We start from the raw sequence: 14690 nt of genomic DNA, 5'->3' as shown, positions 1-14690 counted from the left end.
GCGAGAGCAGGAACACAAGCAGGGGGAGTGGGAGAGGGAGAAGCAGGCTTCCTGCCGAGCAGGGAGCCCGATGTGGGACTTGATCCCAGGACCCTGGGATCATGACCTGAGCCGAAGGCAGACGCTTAACAACTGAGCCACCCAGGCGCCCCAGAATATTTCTTAAAATCGGAATTTTAGCTCTTGTTTTCTTCTGAATTCAAACTGTTTAACATTAGCACGTCAAGGTTGACTTCTCATCCTTGTTAGAAAGTGAATTTAATATTGAGGGTAATTGAATGGTGTTGCAATTGCTTTCCCTCCTAATGGCTTGGTAAGAATATTAAAACCTGCAGAGGTGGAAATTGGAGCTCATGGGGAAATGGATAGAAAGCAATTTGTTGCGGGCAGCCTTTGGACAAGTTGTTTTAATAGGAAATAGAGCTGCTGCTTCATAGATTTCCTCAGCCCTCTCGAATGTGGTCTCCGTGGCCCTTAACGTCCAAAGGGCAGACATTGCCTTTCTGCTTAGCACCAGCTTACACATAGTCTTAAAGTCTGCCCTACAGCAGCAAGAGAATTTTCCTCAATGAAAACTTCAACCTTCTAGTTCTGTGGAGCCCCTCTGGATTCTGGACTATCAGAAGTAGGAGGTTCTAGTGCTGTTGAGGATGATCCTTCCTTTAAGCAGGTCTGCAGAGGAGACTACCAGTGCAGAAAGAGGTCATAGACCCTAAGTCCACACAGCCGTATTGCATAGAACAGCACTCAGCTCTGAAAAGCCTCCTGCAGGACTGGGTGTGAGTGGAGTGAAAGGACAGAGACCCTGAAAGTGAAGGTGGCCCGTGAGCTGCGGTGGGAAGGTGGGAAGGTGGGAAGGAGGCAGAACGAAGAGCAGGGCGGAGGCTGCCAGCACCAGAGGAGGGGGTCACTGAGAGGTCGAGCTGCGTGCAGGGAAATGAGTGCTAGTCACTGGTACTCTGGTCCCTTGGCCTCCAGCAGAGCGGAGATTTTAATCAGCTTCCCTAATGGGTATCGACATTGCTTGGGAGCAGTAGACCCTATCAAGGACAGCTATTGATCGCTTGTGTTCTGATTAGATTGGAAAACAGATCGACTTCACTGCGGCGCAGGCGCTGTTACTGGCAGAGCTACCAGGGAGGAGGTAGTCTTTGGGGGCTGATAAAAACCAAATCAAGAATCTCGACTAGCCTGCTAGCAGCTGCAGGGTAAAAGAGATGCATTCACTTCTCCTTTGGGATTTGTGGTGAGGGTCCAAATTGAACCTAGCTGTGGCTTGCAGCCCAGTGTCCCCTCCTTGGGAAGAACCGTGGGAAGTGGGTATGTTCAAAGACAGACACCACTGGTGAGTGATGGATTGATGAATGATCTGATCTTACCTGAAGAGGTGTAACGATTGGGAGATGCCTCTTGCTTCTAACCTGCCTGCATACACGTGCACATTTGCTAGGCTGGCGTATTCTTGAACCAATTTTATCCAAGTGTATTATTCTGTTAATTCATATCTTTTGCTTTTCCCCTATCCTTCCAGTCCCCCAAAGGCCTTCTCTCTGAGCCATTCTCCAGTCCATCTGCTTATCATTTTGGACTGAATCTGCCAGAGTGATCCTTTCTGTTATTTCTCCTGCAAATTTCCCCCTCATGCTTCCAATAAACTTCTTGGGTGTCCCCTTAAAATGACATGAGGATGCTTTTATGTCCTTCCAAACAAACAAACATACCGTTCACCCTTCCTCTCCCATCTCCCTCCATTCTTTGTTCTCTGCTGTTCTCACTTGGAGCTGATGATACATAGGAGGTTGTCCGCACAGCAGCCATGATTCCTGTTCCAGTTCCATCCACCAACAATGACTGCCACCACCCCTCTTCTAGTTTCAAAGGCCCCTGGCCGTGCTAATAGCCTCTCAGAGATGAGGTTTGAATGGTGGGCATGTCTGACTTGTCCGTAGCCTGGCCAGGGAGACCATGGGTAGCCATGTCTAGCTTACTCAGTCTTTGTCCTGAGAGGTTTGACTATTTCCAGCTAGAGACAGAGTGTCTTGCCAGGAAAAACTTCAGCCCATTGCTGCCTTGCAGGAGGAGATCCAGGAAAGGCACACTGACTTCAGGGAGCCTCTTAGAGCCTCTGATGTTCCCAAAGAACCAGAATACCAGAATTGAGGATGAGTGCAGATCCTGTGCTCACTAGACTCTCACCTCAACATATCTGACCTTGTCTTTCCTCCCTCCCACCGCACTGAAGCCTGGGACAGATTCCAGCTGTCCTTTGGTGAAGAAGGCCAGATAACGAGAGGTTGGAGGAAGGAGGACGTAGAGGCTCAAGCAGAGAACACCAGGAGACGGGCTGCAGGGGTGGGAGAGGGTTCTGGGAGGATGCAGCAATCCAAAATAACTCCACTTCTGGCTAGAGTCCCTTGAGCCTTTGAAAGATTAGGCCTGCCACCTAGCTGGCACCCAGGTAGGGCCACCATCTCTCTGAGGAGGGAAGGAACATGTTTCACCCTTGCACCCCCTGCTCTTGGAGAATATACAGCCTGTTCTCACTGGACTCATTCAGACTCTGGCTTTGGCTTCGTGGTTTCCCTCCCTCCATTCTTCCCCTGCCTTGACCATGATCAGTTAGGGGTGAGAAGAGCTTAGAAGAACCACACTGGGGTCTTCATGCCTCTCCCATTTTAGGGGTTGAATTTTGTCTTTTCTCCACTCAGTTCACTCTTCACTCCCGACCTTACTTCCACCACAGTTAAAGCACCAGATGTAACTTTTTCAGCTGACTTGTATGGGTTAACTTCAGTCCGTTGTAAATACACCTGGGGTGGGATAGGGACATTTAGGGAGGGGGAGCCAGATTCGCTTTGTGAATTGAATGTATTTTTATGCAATTTTGAGTGGCCTTTCAACCCTGAGATGAATGATTTTGTTTTACTGGTTGTTACTATATAGTATTATTAAGTATTCTGTGTTTGAAAGTTTGGGAATAATAATATTCACATCTATATGATGCCTGTAAACACAACCATATTTATAAATGAGTAAATAAAACCGTGTTTTAACTTTGTGACTGTGTCTCCACAGTTTAGGAAATGGGGTTTATAGGATTTCCCATCTGGGGGAGCCCATCCCAGTGTTACGGGGAGGGGGACTCACCCTCCTGCCTCTGTCCCAGGAACAACCACGAGTGAATCACTGTCACTGAGAGCAGGATCTCAGGAGTCAGACCAAGGACAAGCCTAGATTGGAGGTTCAAAAGAACCGTAGGAAGAAATCAAGATTCCCGGTGTTGAGTGCCTAGGAATATGGTGATTTCTTTGAAGAGAGCAAGGCTCGTGACAGAGGTGTGGAGCCGGTCTGGATGGACATGTGCATGTGCTCATGCCCACGGGCAGGAGAGGGCCGGAGAGGTGGCAGCCCGGGCTCCTGCAGGTGGCCCAGCATCCCCCCTTAGCCCTCTGCTATGTATGTGATGGTCTTCACGAGGCCACTGTGTGGGTCACGAGAGCCGAAACCGCTCAGTAGCTTCCAGCTACAAAGGCAGCTAACGCGAGGGTTATCAGAGGCTCAATCCGAACTCCCAGCAAAGGAGCTGTGCACGGGGGAGGCTGCTCAGGCCTGCTGGCAGGGATGGCAGGTGGGTGGCCGGGTCTGACCTCGCTCAGCCAAGGTTCGGGTCTGGTTTCTCCCTCCAGCAAGCCCGCCTCTGGCTTCACTCAGCCCTGGGTTCTCTGCCAAGCGGAAATCCCTGGTCACTGACTTGGCGCAAGCACAGGGAGGAAAGATGCTTTTCCCTTGCGGTCACCCAGCTGCTTGTAGCCCAAGCAGCAATAGAACAAACACACATGACGTCATGGTTGAAGAGTTCAGACCTGTCCCGGGGCCCGAAACAGAGGCAAAGCAGCATGTGTGATGTGAGGGCTTTCTAAACCGCAAATGTCCTTTCTCTTTCTGGATCCCCCGCTTGACCTGGTGAGGTGTTTGTTCGGAGTCCGAGTATGCCCTGGCGGCCCTGTGGTCCAGCCCTCTGCAAAGGGCAAGAGCCCCCGGCGGAGAGCTCACATGCTCAGCCAGGAGACCCACCGCGGACAAATCCCCAGCCTCTGGGCTGAGCAGTCTCCCGCCCCTCCCCTCACCAGGCCACCCAGCCTGCCTGCTCAGGAACTAAAGCAGCAAGCCCAGATCTGCCGTGCCTTCCAGGAGACAGGTCCACAGGCGGGAGAGGGAACCGAGGAAGGAGCCTCACCCTTTCCAGTTCTTGGGGGTGTGAACCTGGGTAAAACCCCTGAACATAAGAGACTCCATTCTGGGACTGACACTTCATCCTGTTTTTAAAAACAGGAACTGAGCTACTGAACTGGGCAGAGGCATAGGACTGCACACAGGCCTGCTGCTTCCACATTCCGCGTAACAACTGGACACTCGGCAGGTTTTCCTAGTGACCGACCGTACTCGGAAAACCAATTGTAAAATGTAATTGTATCTTCCAATCATAGTTTTTGGAAAACAACTTGTGTACATTTCCTAATACTTCCACAGTCTGCTGATAGAAAGCTCCAGCTTTTACTCTTGAAGGGACACAATTGGGTTGCTACCCAAAGCTGGTTACCCTGAATTGCAATTCTAAGACCCCACATAAATGCTTTTGTTTTAGTCCAGTTCTCCCTCTTTTCTCTCTCAACGGGGACAGTTGCTGCCCTACTTTCTCTTTCCTTAAAATTCTGAAGCTTCCTCCTTGGCCCCTAACATCTTTGCCTCAGAAATCAAAGACGTTTAAAGCTATTTACAATGGGGCGATCAAGGACTTTGTAGAAATTCTCACTTTTCGGGGCACCTGGGTGGCTCAGTCGTTAAGCGTCTGCCTTCGGCTCAGGTCATGATCCCAGGGTCCTGGGATCGAGCCCCGCATCGGGCTCCCTGCTCAGTGGAGAGCCTACTTCTCCCTCTCCCACTCCCCCTGCTTGTGTTCCATCTCTTGCTGTGTCTCTCTCTGTCAAATAAATGAATAAAATCTTAAAAAAAAAAAAAAAAAGAAAGAAATTCTCACTTTTCAAACTTCCATTCCCCAGGCCCAGCTTCCGTGTCTTGGCGCTCAGAAGGTGGCTGTTTCCCCAAGCCCAGGCCCACGGGGAAAGGAATCGAGGATCCCCCAGCCTCCCAGACCATGTCCCCCAGCACCACAGCCCTGACCCCAGAAAGCTGTCATGAGGATATGTGTGCCCCACCACCCATCACAGACTGCATCCCCAAGAAGAGAACAGGCCTCAGGCCCCTTGTCCTGCTTCCCCGAAGGAAGGCGCTGGCCTCGAGGCCAGATTCTCCGAACCCTCTCCCACCCGTGGCCGCCATGCAGACCCTCAGGAGGCAGTTCCTGCCTGCCCCCTCCCTGCAGCCTGGCAAACACTAGAGACACCCCCCACCCCCAGGTTTCTTTCAGCTCATTTCTTTAATAAGGAGACGCAGCTCATTACAAAATAACAATTTGACAAGAGATCAGACAAGAACAACAGAGTCCACATAAGGGGGGTGTGGAGAGCATTGCCAAGCAGAGGAGGTGGGGGGCGAGGCGTGGGGGTGGGAGCCACACAGGTGTCCTTCCTATGGAGACAAAGGCAGGGTTCCTGCCCGGGCCGATGCATTCCAGGGGTGACCTGAGGCAGGCTAGGGTCTGCCCCCCCCACCCCCCACTGGTTTTGAAGTTTTCAGATCCCTGGGATTTCGGAAAGCAGCAACTCAAGTCCTTAGATGGGGAGGAGTCAGGGCAGAACAGTCAAGCTTCTTTGGAGAGGGTCCTCCTCGAGTCCTGATGGCTGAGGAGGGCTGGATGGAGAGACCCATGCACTCGGCTCTGCCACCTCACCAGGCCAGAGCCCCTCAACTCTTGCCTGCACCGCGGTCTGCCGTGGGTGTGGAGAGCGGGAGGGTCCCAGAGAGCGCTAGCGGGAGGCTAGGCACGTCTTCCCTCCACTCCTCCAAGCTCCCAGCCCAGCCGGAGATGGTCCCCAGCACGAAGATCCCCGGGGCTCCTGCGTGCTCACAGGTCGTGCTTTGTGAAGGGCAGAGCCCACCTCGCCGCCTTCGGCCTTGTCCTCCTCACGTTCTTGTCTCTCTCCTTCCTCGTGCTTACCAGTCGCCATGCCCGAGGCCTCCTGGCATTATTCCCATGAGTTGTCTGCCCTCGGCCGTGCCCATGGGGCCAGGAGCTGCAGGCTGGGAGCTTACATGCCCGTCCTGGTACAACAGAGTGATGTGGGACCTACAGAGCCCCCAGCTCTGCTCCCCCAGTTCTCTACCACAGGGTGCTCCTGGCTGGGGGGGTCTGCAGGCCTCAGGCCACCCACTCTTGGGCGCTGTCAGCCTGCAGGAGGGAGCACGGTGGGAAGAGCCTAACCCACTGCGTTCTCCAGTGCACCCCCGCCCCCTGCATTGCCACCCCCGGCCCTGACCCCACTGTGTTACAGAAGCAGGGCTGGTTCTGTCAAGCCCGAGGGGATGGGAACCTGAGCCGCTGACTAGCTGCTCCCGAAAATCCTGGGTGTCTCCTCAGTGCCCCGAAACTGTGGCGTCCCCCCCACTGCCCCGTCCACACGCAGGATGGAGATGGCGTTGGACTGTCAAATCCAGGTGGAGGAGCCCGCTTGGGCAGGGCCAGCCCGGACGCCTCCTGGGACTCGGCCAGAAGCCCTGGACGCATCCGTCCTCGTGACACGGGGCTGAGAGAGCGGGAGGGGTGACAGCAGGTGAGCCCTTCACAAGTGTTCTGTGGGGAGCCAGTCGGAGGGACACGGGGGGCTCCTGGGAGGAACCAAGGGCAGTCTCCGGCAGGAGGCCCCCTTTATGGCTTTTCAGTGAATTCATACAGTGGGAGGAAGGGGCACACCGCACACATACGCGGGACACAGAAGCTCCCGGGACAGCAGAGCCCGGGCTGGACACAGCGCACGGTACACTGAGGGTCAGCTCTGCAGACGGATGTGCAGCAGGCGGTGGGGACGGGCCTTCGGGGCGCCAGTGTCCTCCCACGTCCCCGAAGGCAGGGCTGGTGCCCGGGCCCGAAACCGACGCCGACGCCCCCAGCCGGTGGCTCCCACTGGGGGGTTCCCGATGGGGTGAGACAGGGTGGGGCTTGGGGACAAAGACTTTACGTGACATAAAATCGAAGGGGCGGCCTCAACGAGTTGTGTAAAGTGGGGTCGAGGGCAGGGGTTAGGGGGACTCTCAGCATGGCCATGCGGCTATTTACAGAAAGTCAGAGACATGCATGTTGAGTAAACAAGATTCGGTTCATAGGTTTATAGATCACTATCTTCTTTTATATATAACTAAACGCGCATGGAGGGGGTCATGAGGCTCAAATGGCTTCAGAAGGTTCTTGTTTTGTTGTCACTTAAAAAATAAAGTATATTCGTGTGTCTTCAAGTCACAGTGTCCCCTTCTCAATATTGCAGCTCGAAAAGCAGGTTAAGTAAGATCCTTGGTGACCAGTCTCTGGCCCCCTGGGACTGAGGGGGAGGGGGGGAAGTGGTCATAGAATAGGGGTGCCAGATAAAACACAGGATGGCCAGTTAAATTTGAATCTCAGATAAACAACAAATCACTTTTTGTATCGTATGTCCCAAATTTGCCTAAGACATACTTAGACTTTAAAATTAAGTACTGTTTATCAAAATGCAAATCGAACTGGGTATCTTGTATTTTTATTTGCCAAATCTGACAACCATGTCGTGGGACTCTGGGCCACCGAGACCAGGCCTTGGGACTCTTCCCTGCCTGCCACCAGCCAGGGCTCTGAGAAAGGGCCCCCAACCAGCCTCAGGTGGGAAGGGGGAGGGGAGTAGGGACAGAGTGGAGGGTTGGAGGGCAGGTTCTGGCTCAGTCGCTTCCTACCTTTGTGTGGAGGGACAAAGGACAGTCTCTCTCTGTATGTGGTTGGGTGAGACCAAGAATTAGCATACATTAAAGGAATGTGGAATCTCTCACTCCCAACCCCAGGGGAGGTTTCTCAACCTCTCTGCTCACCCACCACCACCCCACTGCATGGAGCCTTGTTTTTCAGGGAGCTGGTTTTACCCACAGGAGGACTGCTACAACCTCTCCCTTCTCTCTCACTGGAGCCCTGGGCCAGCAAAATCATCCCAAACTGATTCTGCAGAACCACAGCTATGTATGGTTTCCTGGGAAGAAAAAAAGATCAGGATCTGAGACTATGCTCTAATCCCTGCTGTCCCATCCTCCAGCTGAGGGATCCCTGCAAAGGCGCTTCTCTTGTTCATGCGAAGCACCTGCTCACTCACTCTCTCGGGGTTGCCCAAGTGTTCTCTACCCTGCTTCCCCCAGGCCTCAGCTTCCGCTTCCAAAGTCCAAAAATCTGCATAGGGCTCTGGCAGAGTTAGTTTCTCTTCTGGAATGATTATTCAAGGAGAAAGGAGAGGACTGAGCTTTCTGGCCTCACCCCAGTTCCGGGTGGGATTGGGTTTGGGTCTTTATGGTCTCAGTTCATGTGGAAAAAATCACTTCTATCCTATTTTCCTGTCTGCAATAGACTTTGGGAGTGAGAACTCACAGCCGCAGAGGCCTCCAGAACCCCTCACTAGCCAGAACTAACTCTGTCCTACTTAGGGCATACACCCCAGCATCCTAACATCCCCAGAAATAAGCCTGCACGGAAGTGAGGGTTCAGAACGATGCTCCGTGCTTCGGGTAACATCACCCCTCAGGTGTAGAAAACTTACAAGCATAAGTATGTTCACCTGCCTAGTTCATGGACCTGGACAGATGCCTTCACTAGGATGGCTCATCTGGGCCAAGTGCCCATCCGAGGACCAGCCAGAACCTAGGTGGGTGGGAGGGAGGAATTGTTGCCCACACTCAGTCTCTCAGCAACCTGTCCCCACCCCTCAAGGCTGCTCACTAGACGTGGGCCCAGAGTAACAAGATCCAGCCCCTGTCTTCTGGCACATGGCCACCCAAACCACCAGAGGCACCCACCATTTCCTTTCCTCCCCATCAGGAGAGTGGCAAATCTTGGGCTCTGGAAGGGCTGAATGAGGTTCATGGGCAGAGAAGACTCTCACGTAGTAGAAAGTACATTGGGAAAGGGCAAAAGAATGAAGGTAAGGAAGATGAGATTGACAGGGAGGTCCTATGAACAAGGGTTGTGGGATATGGTGGGGAGAGAGACCCTGAGAAAGCACCAAAATCCCACAGCTCTGGGGATGGAAGAAGAGTCCAGTGACTTCTGATGTCCATACCAGGACATCTTACGCTGCAGTCAGCCAGATTCTGAAGGCACCCTATTTTCCTACAACTCTCTACCATGACCACAACTCTGGTCCCAAGGACCAAAGCTCACAGTCCTTGTCAGAGTCCAACCTTCTCATCATTAAGTACACACCCACACTCACACAGGGTCCAGTAAAATACAATCTCCCATGTACCAAGGGCCACTAGCAAGAAGGAGAAGGGTCTCTGAGAGATGAACAAGGCTGAAACCCGCTTCCCAGTCTGGTTCTGGTGGAGGTGTTCCCTCATCCCGTACTCTAACCAAAAAACATGGCACAGCAGAAACAAAAAACCCATCTTTCTTTTAACAAAATAAAAAGACACTCTGCACCTTCTTCATGTGGATCCTCAAAGCCTGATTTTCTCTAACACTGTCCATCTATCTCAGGTACCTACAGGAAGCTGAGGTGGCCCAGATGGGGCACGACGGGAATTTTTGCCGGGAGAGAGATCCCCAAGGTTCTGAGAAAGCTATGAGTATTCTGTGATGAAGAAGTGGCAGGGGCCTCAGGGCTTCATTGATGGAAGAGAGAGGCTGAAGGAAGGGAGGCAAGGATGGGAGGAAGGGGCGGAAGGAAGTGGTGCTGGCCTCAGGCCATGTGGGGCCTAACTCTCTTGCCCAGGCTGAATGTTTGGAAGGAGGCTCAGTGCAAACTTGACTAACATCTATATGGCTTTTTATCAGTGCTGGGAACAAAAGATGAAGAGGGAATGGGACACAACTGAGCGCGGGGTAGAAACCCCAGCAGGTGTCCTCCACCATCCATTTGGAATGGATATCCTGCTTCTTGGCATTCATAGAGAGAAGCCTCCCTAAGGAATAGTAGGATGGGGCCTCCCCACAGGTCTCCTTGGGCCACACCAGCTACCCATAAGCTGTCTGGCATGGAAGGCAGAGGAGTGGGAGCTGGGGGGATTCTCAGCACTCCCACCTATCTCATCCGGGAAATCTCTGCCATCTGTCCGCCATCCTCCCCTTCTTACCTGGACCTCAGGGGAACTAAGAATATTTAAACCTTCTTTTAGAGTTCTCTGGCTCTGTACAGATAACAGTCTTCAGATAGCGTTGCTCCATTTAGATTAAAAGAGAAAACAGAAGCAAAAGCATCATGGGGAATCAATGCAAATGAACCGCATAGCTTAAATTCTGGAAAGGGAGGAAGCATCCGTGTTTCCCACTGGAAGGGAGTGAAGAAGATCCAGGAGTTTCATTTGGTCTTTCTAGGTAATGGGTCTTGTTTCTTCATAGTTTGATGTTAACTGTCATCAACATATGAGGTCCCAGGAGTGATGGTCCCTGTTAGAGCCTGACCAATCTAGTGAATAGTTCATGTCCATGAATGTCCCAGAAACCACACTTGTGGGGAAACGATGCCTGACAGGAGGAAGTCTGTGATGGCATCAGGGGTTTGGTTCTAGTTCTGGACAAATCCAGTCTCCACATCTTGCCTCCCAAATAGCCACCCACAAGGAGTACGGGAGCTTCTGGCTTCTGACCAGGATTCTGAGCCCTCTCCACGAGCTGACAGAAGATCTCCCACTTAGACAGTGGACGTCTCTTCATTTCAGGGTCCCTGAAGAGCCTTCTCTTCCCACACAACTTAACCGTCCATGGCTCATTCCAGGAACGCAGAGAGATGCTCACACACATGCACGCACACGCATACACACGCGTGCACACGCACGCACACACACACACATACACACACACACACACACACACACACAGCATAGGCCACTGTGTTGCCTTTCCTGTCAGGAAACAGGATGTGCTGCCATTTTGTTGGTCCAGAACACTCAAAAAACAGGAAGTGCTGCGACTTTCTGCCGGAAGAGGGCCTCGCTCAGGGTGAGGCTTCAGTGAAGCTTTGAAGAAGTGAGAGGGAAACGTGACAGGGCATGCAGCAAGGACAGCTCCTGGGACGAAGAAAAGAGCCAGGCTTCTCTTTCACCTGTTAGGGGACTCTCCTCACACAGCCATCAGAGGGAAGTTGGTCTTTAAAAAGAGAAAAGGAAGGAAAAACAGGGACACAACCACAAACAAATGAGAAAGAAAACCTCTAAGGTCGCATAACTGAGGTATTGATAGCTCTGGATCTTGTCAGTGTCTGTCACGGCGCGGGGTCCCGGCGCTGCTGCCTACTTGTTCTTGCCCAGAAGTGCGTCCACCTCCTCCTCGGGCTTGAGCGAGTGCCACTGGGCGATGGGCCTGCGGGGGTTGGCCAGCATGTCGGACCAGTGCCGCAGCTCCGTGCCCGTGGCGTTGCTGCCCACAAAGATCTTGCCGATGGCTTCGTTCTTGCCCAGCTTGTCGTAGTCCAGCACGGTGACCACCACCTGGACTTTCTGTGGGGAAACAAAGGAGGGAGGAGGTTGGCAGGTGAAAATGAGCGATCCCGTGACCAAACTCGTCCTCCTCCATCCTCTACTCCAAATGCTCGGCAAGGAGAGGCCTCCCAGGGCACCTTGCTTCCCTCTCTGGCTCCAACTAAGACTGAACTTACACGGAGGCAGAGACCACACCTGCTGGAAAGAGCCTTTGTTTCTACCGAGAGGCACCTACTGAGCATGTGCCTTGCTCCGCCCGCCATTGAGGGCCTGGGGTGGAGGGCGGGGAGGAAAAGGGAAAAGGTGAACAGCGCCTCTAAGGAAAGCAGCAGACACGTACTGAGACACCTACAACCCCAAGTGACAGACACTGACAGGAAAAGCTTCACAGAGGAGGTGACACAGAAACTGGGAGGTGAGGGTGAGGGCTTTTCTAGGCAGAGACAGAAGAGGATCCCAGGAAGGAAGAGTAGCCTGGGTCAAGGCCAGAAACACAAGTGTGCACTGGGTGTCTGGGAAACAAAGTTCAGAGCCACTGAGGTAGAGTGTGAGAAGCAACAGGGCGGAAATGGGGCCAGCAGCCCCCCACGAATGGGCCTTTATTCTTCAGCCGAGTGGCAGGAAGCTCCCAAAGGCTTCTGAGAGGAGTGGCATGGAAATTTCAGGACGAGAACCCTGGCACTGAGGCGGGAGATTCACTGGAGGGGGACTGGGACTGGCTGCGGGGCCGCGGTAGGGTCGGGAGGGGCGGGGGGTCGTGAATGCCTGAACCAAGGCAGGGCAGTGGGAATGGAAGTAGGGGCCAGACTGGAGAGGTGTTGAGGGGAGAGAATCAAGAGGACTTGGTCGTCAGTCGGACTGGCTGAGGGGACAATCAGTACCTTCCTCTGGCCTGCCCCCCCATCCTCCCCCCACCAACTCAGGCTCATCCTTTAGGACCAAACTTGCTCCAGCAAGCCTCAGCTGTGTTGTTCACCGTGCTCTGCGTTTGCTCACGCTGAAGCCCCCTCTCCCTGTGTTTCGGTGGCCTGTTACTGCCGCCCCTCCCGACTGTGAGGTCCTCGGACAGCAAGGACTGTGTCTTCTACACATGTGTTTCTCCAGCACCTCGTGAGTTCCTGGCACTTAGGGAGTGCTCAGCAAAGTATATGGGATAAATGAGAAAGGAAAGAAAAAGGGCAGAGGGTCTGAGATGATGCCCTGGTCTCTCACTTGAAAACAGAAGGCAGACGAAGCAGGTTTGGCTGGGAGCCGTATGGGGAAGATCATTATACTGGTTTTAGGCACGTCGAATTTAAACCCCCTGGGCCAGTTCCCTTTATATCCACCTTAAGTTTTCCACAAGGACGACCCCTCTTGGTCTAACATTATCACCGAGCTGCCCCTTATCCCCTTGATGAATTCTCCATAGATGACGGCACCAGCTCGGACGATTCCCTTGGCACCCCTTCCTCCCAGCCCTAGGGAGGGGAGGGCAGGGGGTGCAGGGAGAGGGAGAGAAGAGGGGGCAGTTCACTCCAAAGAGGGAGAGACCAAGACTCCAAAAGGATCCAGCACTCTGCAAGCCCCTGACGGCTGGGTGGGTATCTGGTCCTGCCATGTTCAGATCCCACTCATGGCCGCTCGTGGTGAAACACGGATCTCGCCTCCAACACTTACAGAGCTTGCTGGCAGGAGGAAGCAAGGAGAGAGAAGAGAAGGGAAGGACGGAAGGAAAGAGGAGAGAGGAAGGGGGCGGAGGGGTAGCTGGGGACAGACCTAGGGAGCAGCAGAAGAGGGGGAAGGATGAGCAAGATGGGAAGTGGCTGGACCAGGAAGAGCAGGAAGAGGATGAGGCTGCCCCCGCCTCCTCGGCAGCTCCAACCTCACGGGGCGCACCGCACACTCGGCTGCCCCCCAGGCCTAAAGGAATGACTTGTTTTGAATAGTTCATGTTCATCTCAGGAACGGGGGAAGCTGTAGAAGGGGCCCCAGGAAGGAGGCCCCAGGATGGGACAGTGAGAGCCAGAGCCCTCCCCGCCTGAGCGAGGCGGCTCGAGGTTTTGGGTGAGTTCCCTTGAGCCCCCACGAGGGCACACGTGCCGCCCCCACCCGCTTGTGCTTCTGTGCCCGAAAACCCAAGCACCTGAATCTGCTCGAAGGGGATCTCAAAGCTGAAGGACTCGTTGAAGTAGGGGTTCAGGGTCTTCTTCTTCACCGTCGTCTTCTTCTTCTTGAGCCTCTTGCCATTCTGCATCAGGTGGATCTTCACGTAGGGGTCTGCGCAGGGAGAATCCCAGCCCCAGAGAGGCTCCCTTAGCCTCCCCCACCCTCCCACCAAATGCACTCGCCTCCCAGAGCGCCCACCGACCAAGGCCAGGCGCCCAGCAAGCCCTGAGGCGCAGGCTGCTGAGTCCAAAAGAAGCAAAGTAAGTGTCTAGTTCAGGGGCAGCAAGAAAGTTGCACTTCCAAGACCACCGCGGGCTGACTGGTTGTGGCTGCCTGGAGCATTACATGGGGGCCATTCCTGAGACTAAGGAAGGCCTCGTCCAGAAGGAGTAAGGGGGTCACTTGGTGCTATCTGTCTGGGCAGGGGACAGAGGAATGCTAAAGACACCACACACATCTGCCATCCCTGATTCGGTCCAATCCTCCAGACCTTGCAGCTGAGAAACTGAGGCGCACAGAAGGGAAATGACGTGTCCCCGGTCACACAACCGGTCAGTGACAGAGCTGGGGCCAGCAGACCCCGTGCTGTGGGTCAGCCCCGCTCCGAGCGCTCCCCACCCTGCAGTCCCCTTCCAAGGTAGAGCCAGCAGGGCCTCTCCTGGAGAAGTGTCCCAGATGGTCGGTGACACGACAGAGAGGCCAGCTCTGGGCTGCACCCCGTCCCCTTCCTACACTTCCCTGGGAGAAGTCACTAACTCATCTGGGAGATGAAGCTTCTCTGATCCTTTCCTCCATGGTCCATACTGAGCAGGGGCAGGGCACCCTCGGAGAAAGGAGGGAAGGCCAGGCGTCTCCTGCTCCACGGTCCTGCCCTCAGGACCCCCAGCTGCTCTGACGTATCCTCTGTGTCCCAGGGCAGGAAAGTGTGGCTCTAACAGGCG

The 14690-nt window shown here is 53.9% G+C and overlaps 1 protein-coding gene across 3 annotated transcripts in view; it reads right to left on the bottom strand.

Annotated features, from left to right (window-relative positions):
* Nucleotides 1-5434: 5434 nt before the first annotated feature.
* SYT2 (synaptotagmin 2) overlaps nt 5435-14690 on the bottom strand; it is a 105494-nt gene continuing 96238 nt past the window's right edge. For all 3 annotated transcript variants that reach the window (XM_032422352.1, XM_032422351.1, XM_032422353.1), the window contains exons 8-9: nt 13727-13860; nt 5435-11619 (exon numbers count right to left, since the gene is read on the bottom strand). In XM_032422352.1, coding sequence (XP_032278243.1) covers nt 11413-11619; nt 13727-13860 — 341 coding nt within the window. In that variant the 3' untranslated portion in view covers nt 5435-11412. The remainder of the gene's footprint in view (nt 11620-13726; nt 13861-14690) is intronic.

This window comes from Phoca vitulina, unplaced genomic scaffold, assembly GCF_004348235.1.
Source record: "Phoca vitulina isolate PV1807 unplaced genomic scaffold, GSC_HSeal_1.0 scaffold26, whole genome shotgun sequence".
Lineage (NCBI taxonomy): Eukaryota > Metazoa > Chordata > Mammalia > Carnivora > Phocidae > Phoca > Phoca vitulina.
Note: the sequence above shows the minus strand (reverse complement) of the source record. Positions and strands in the feature narration are given on the sequence as shown.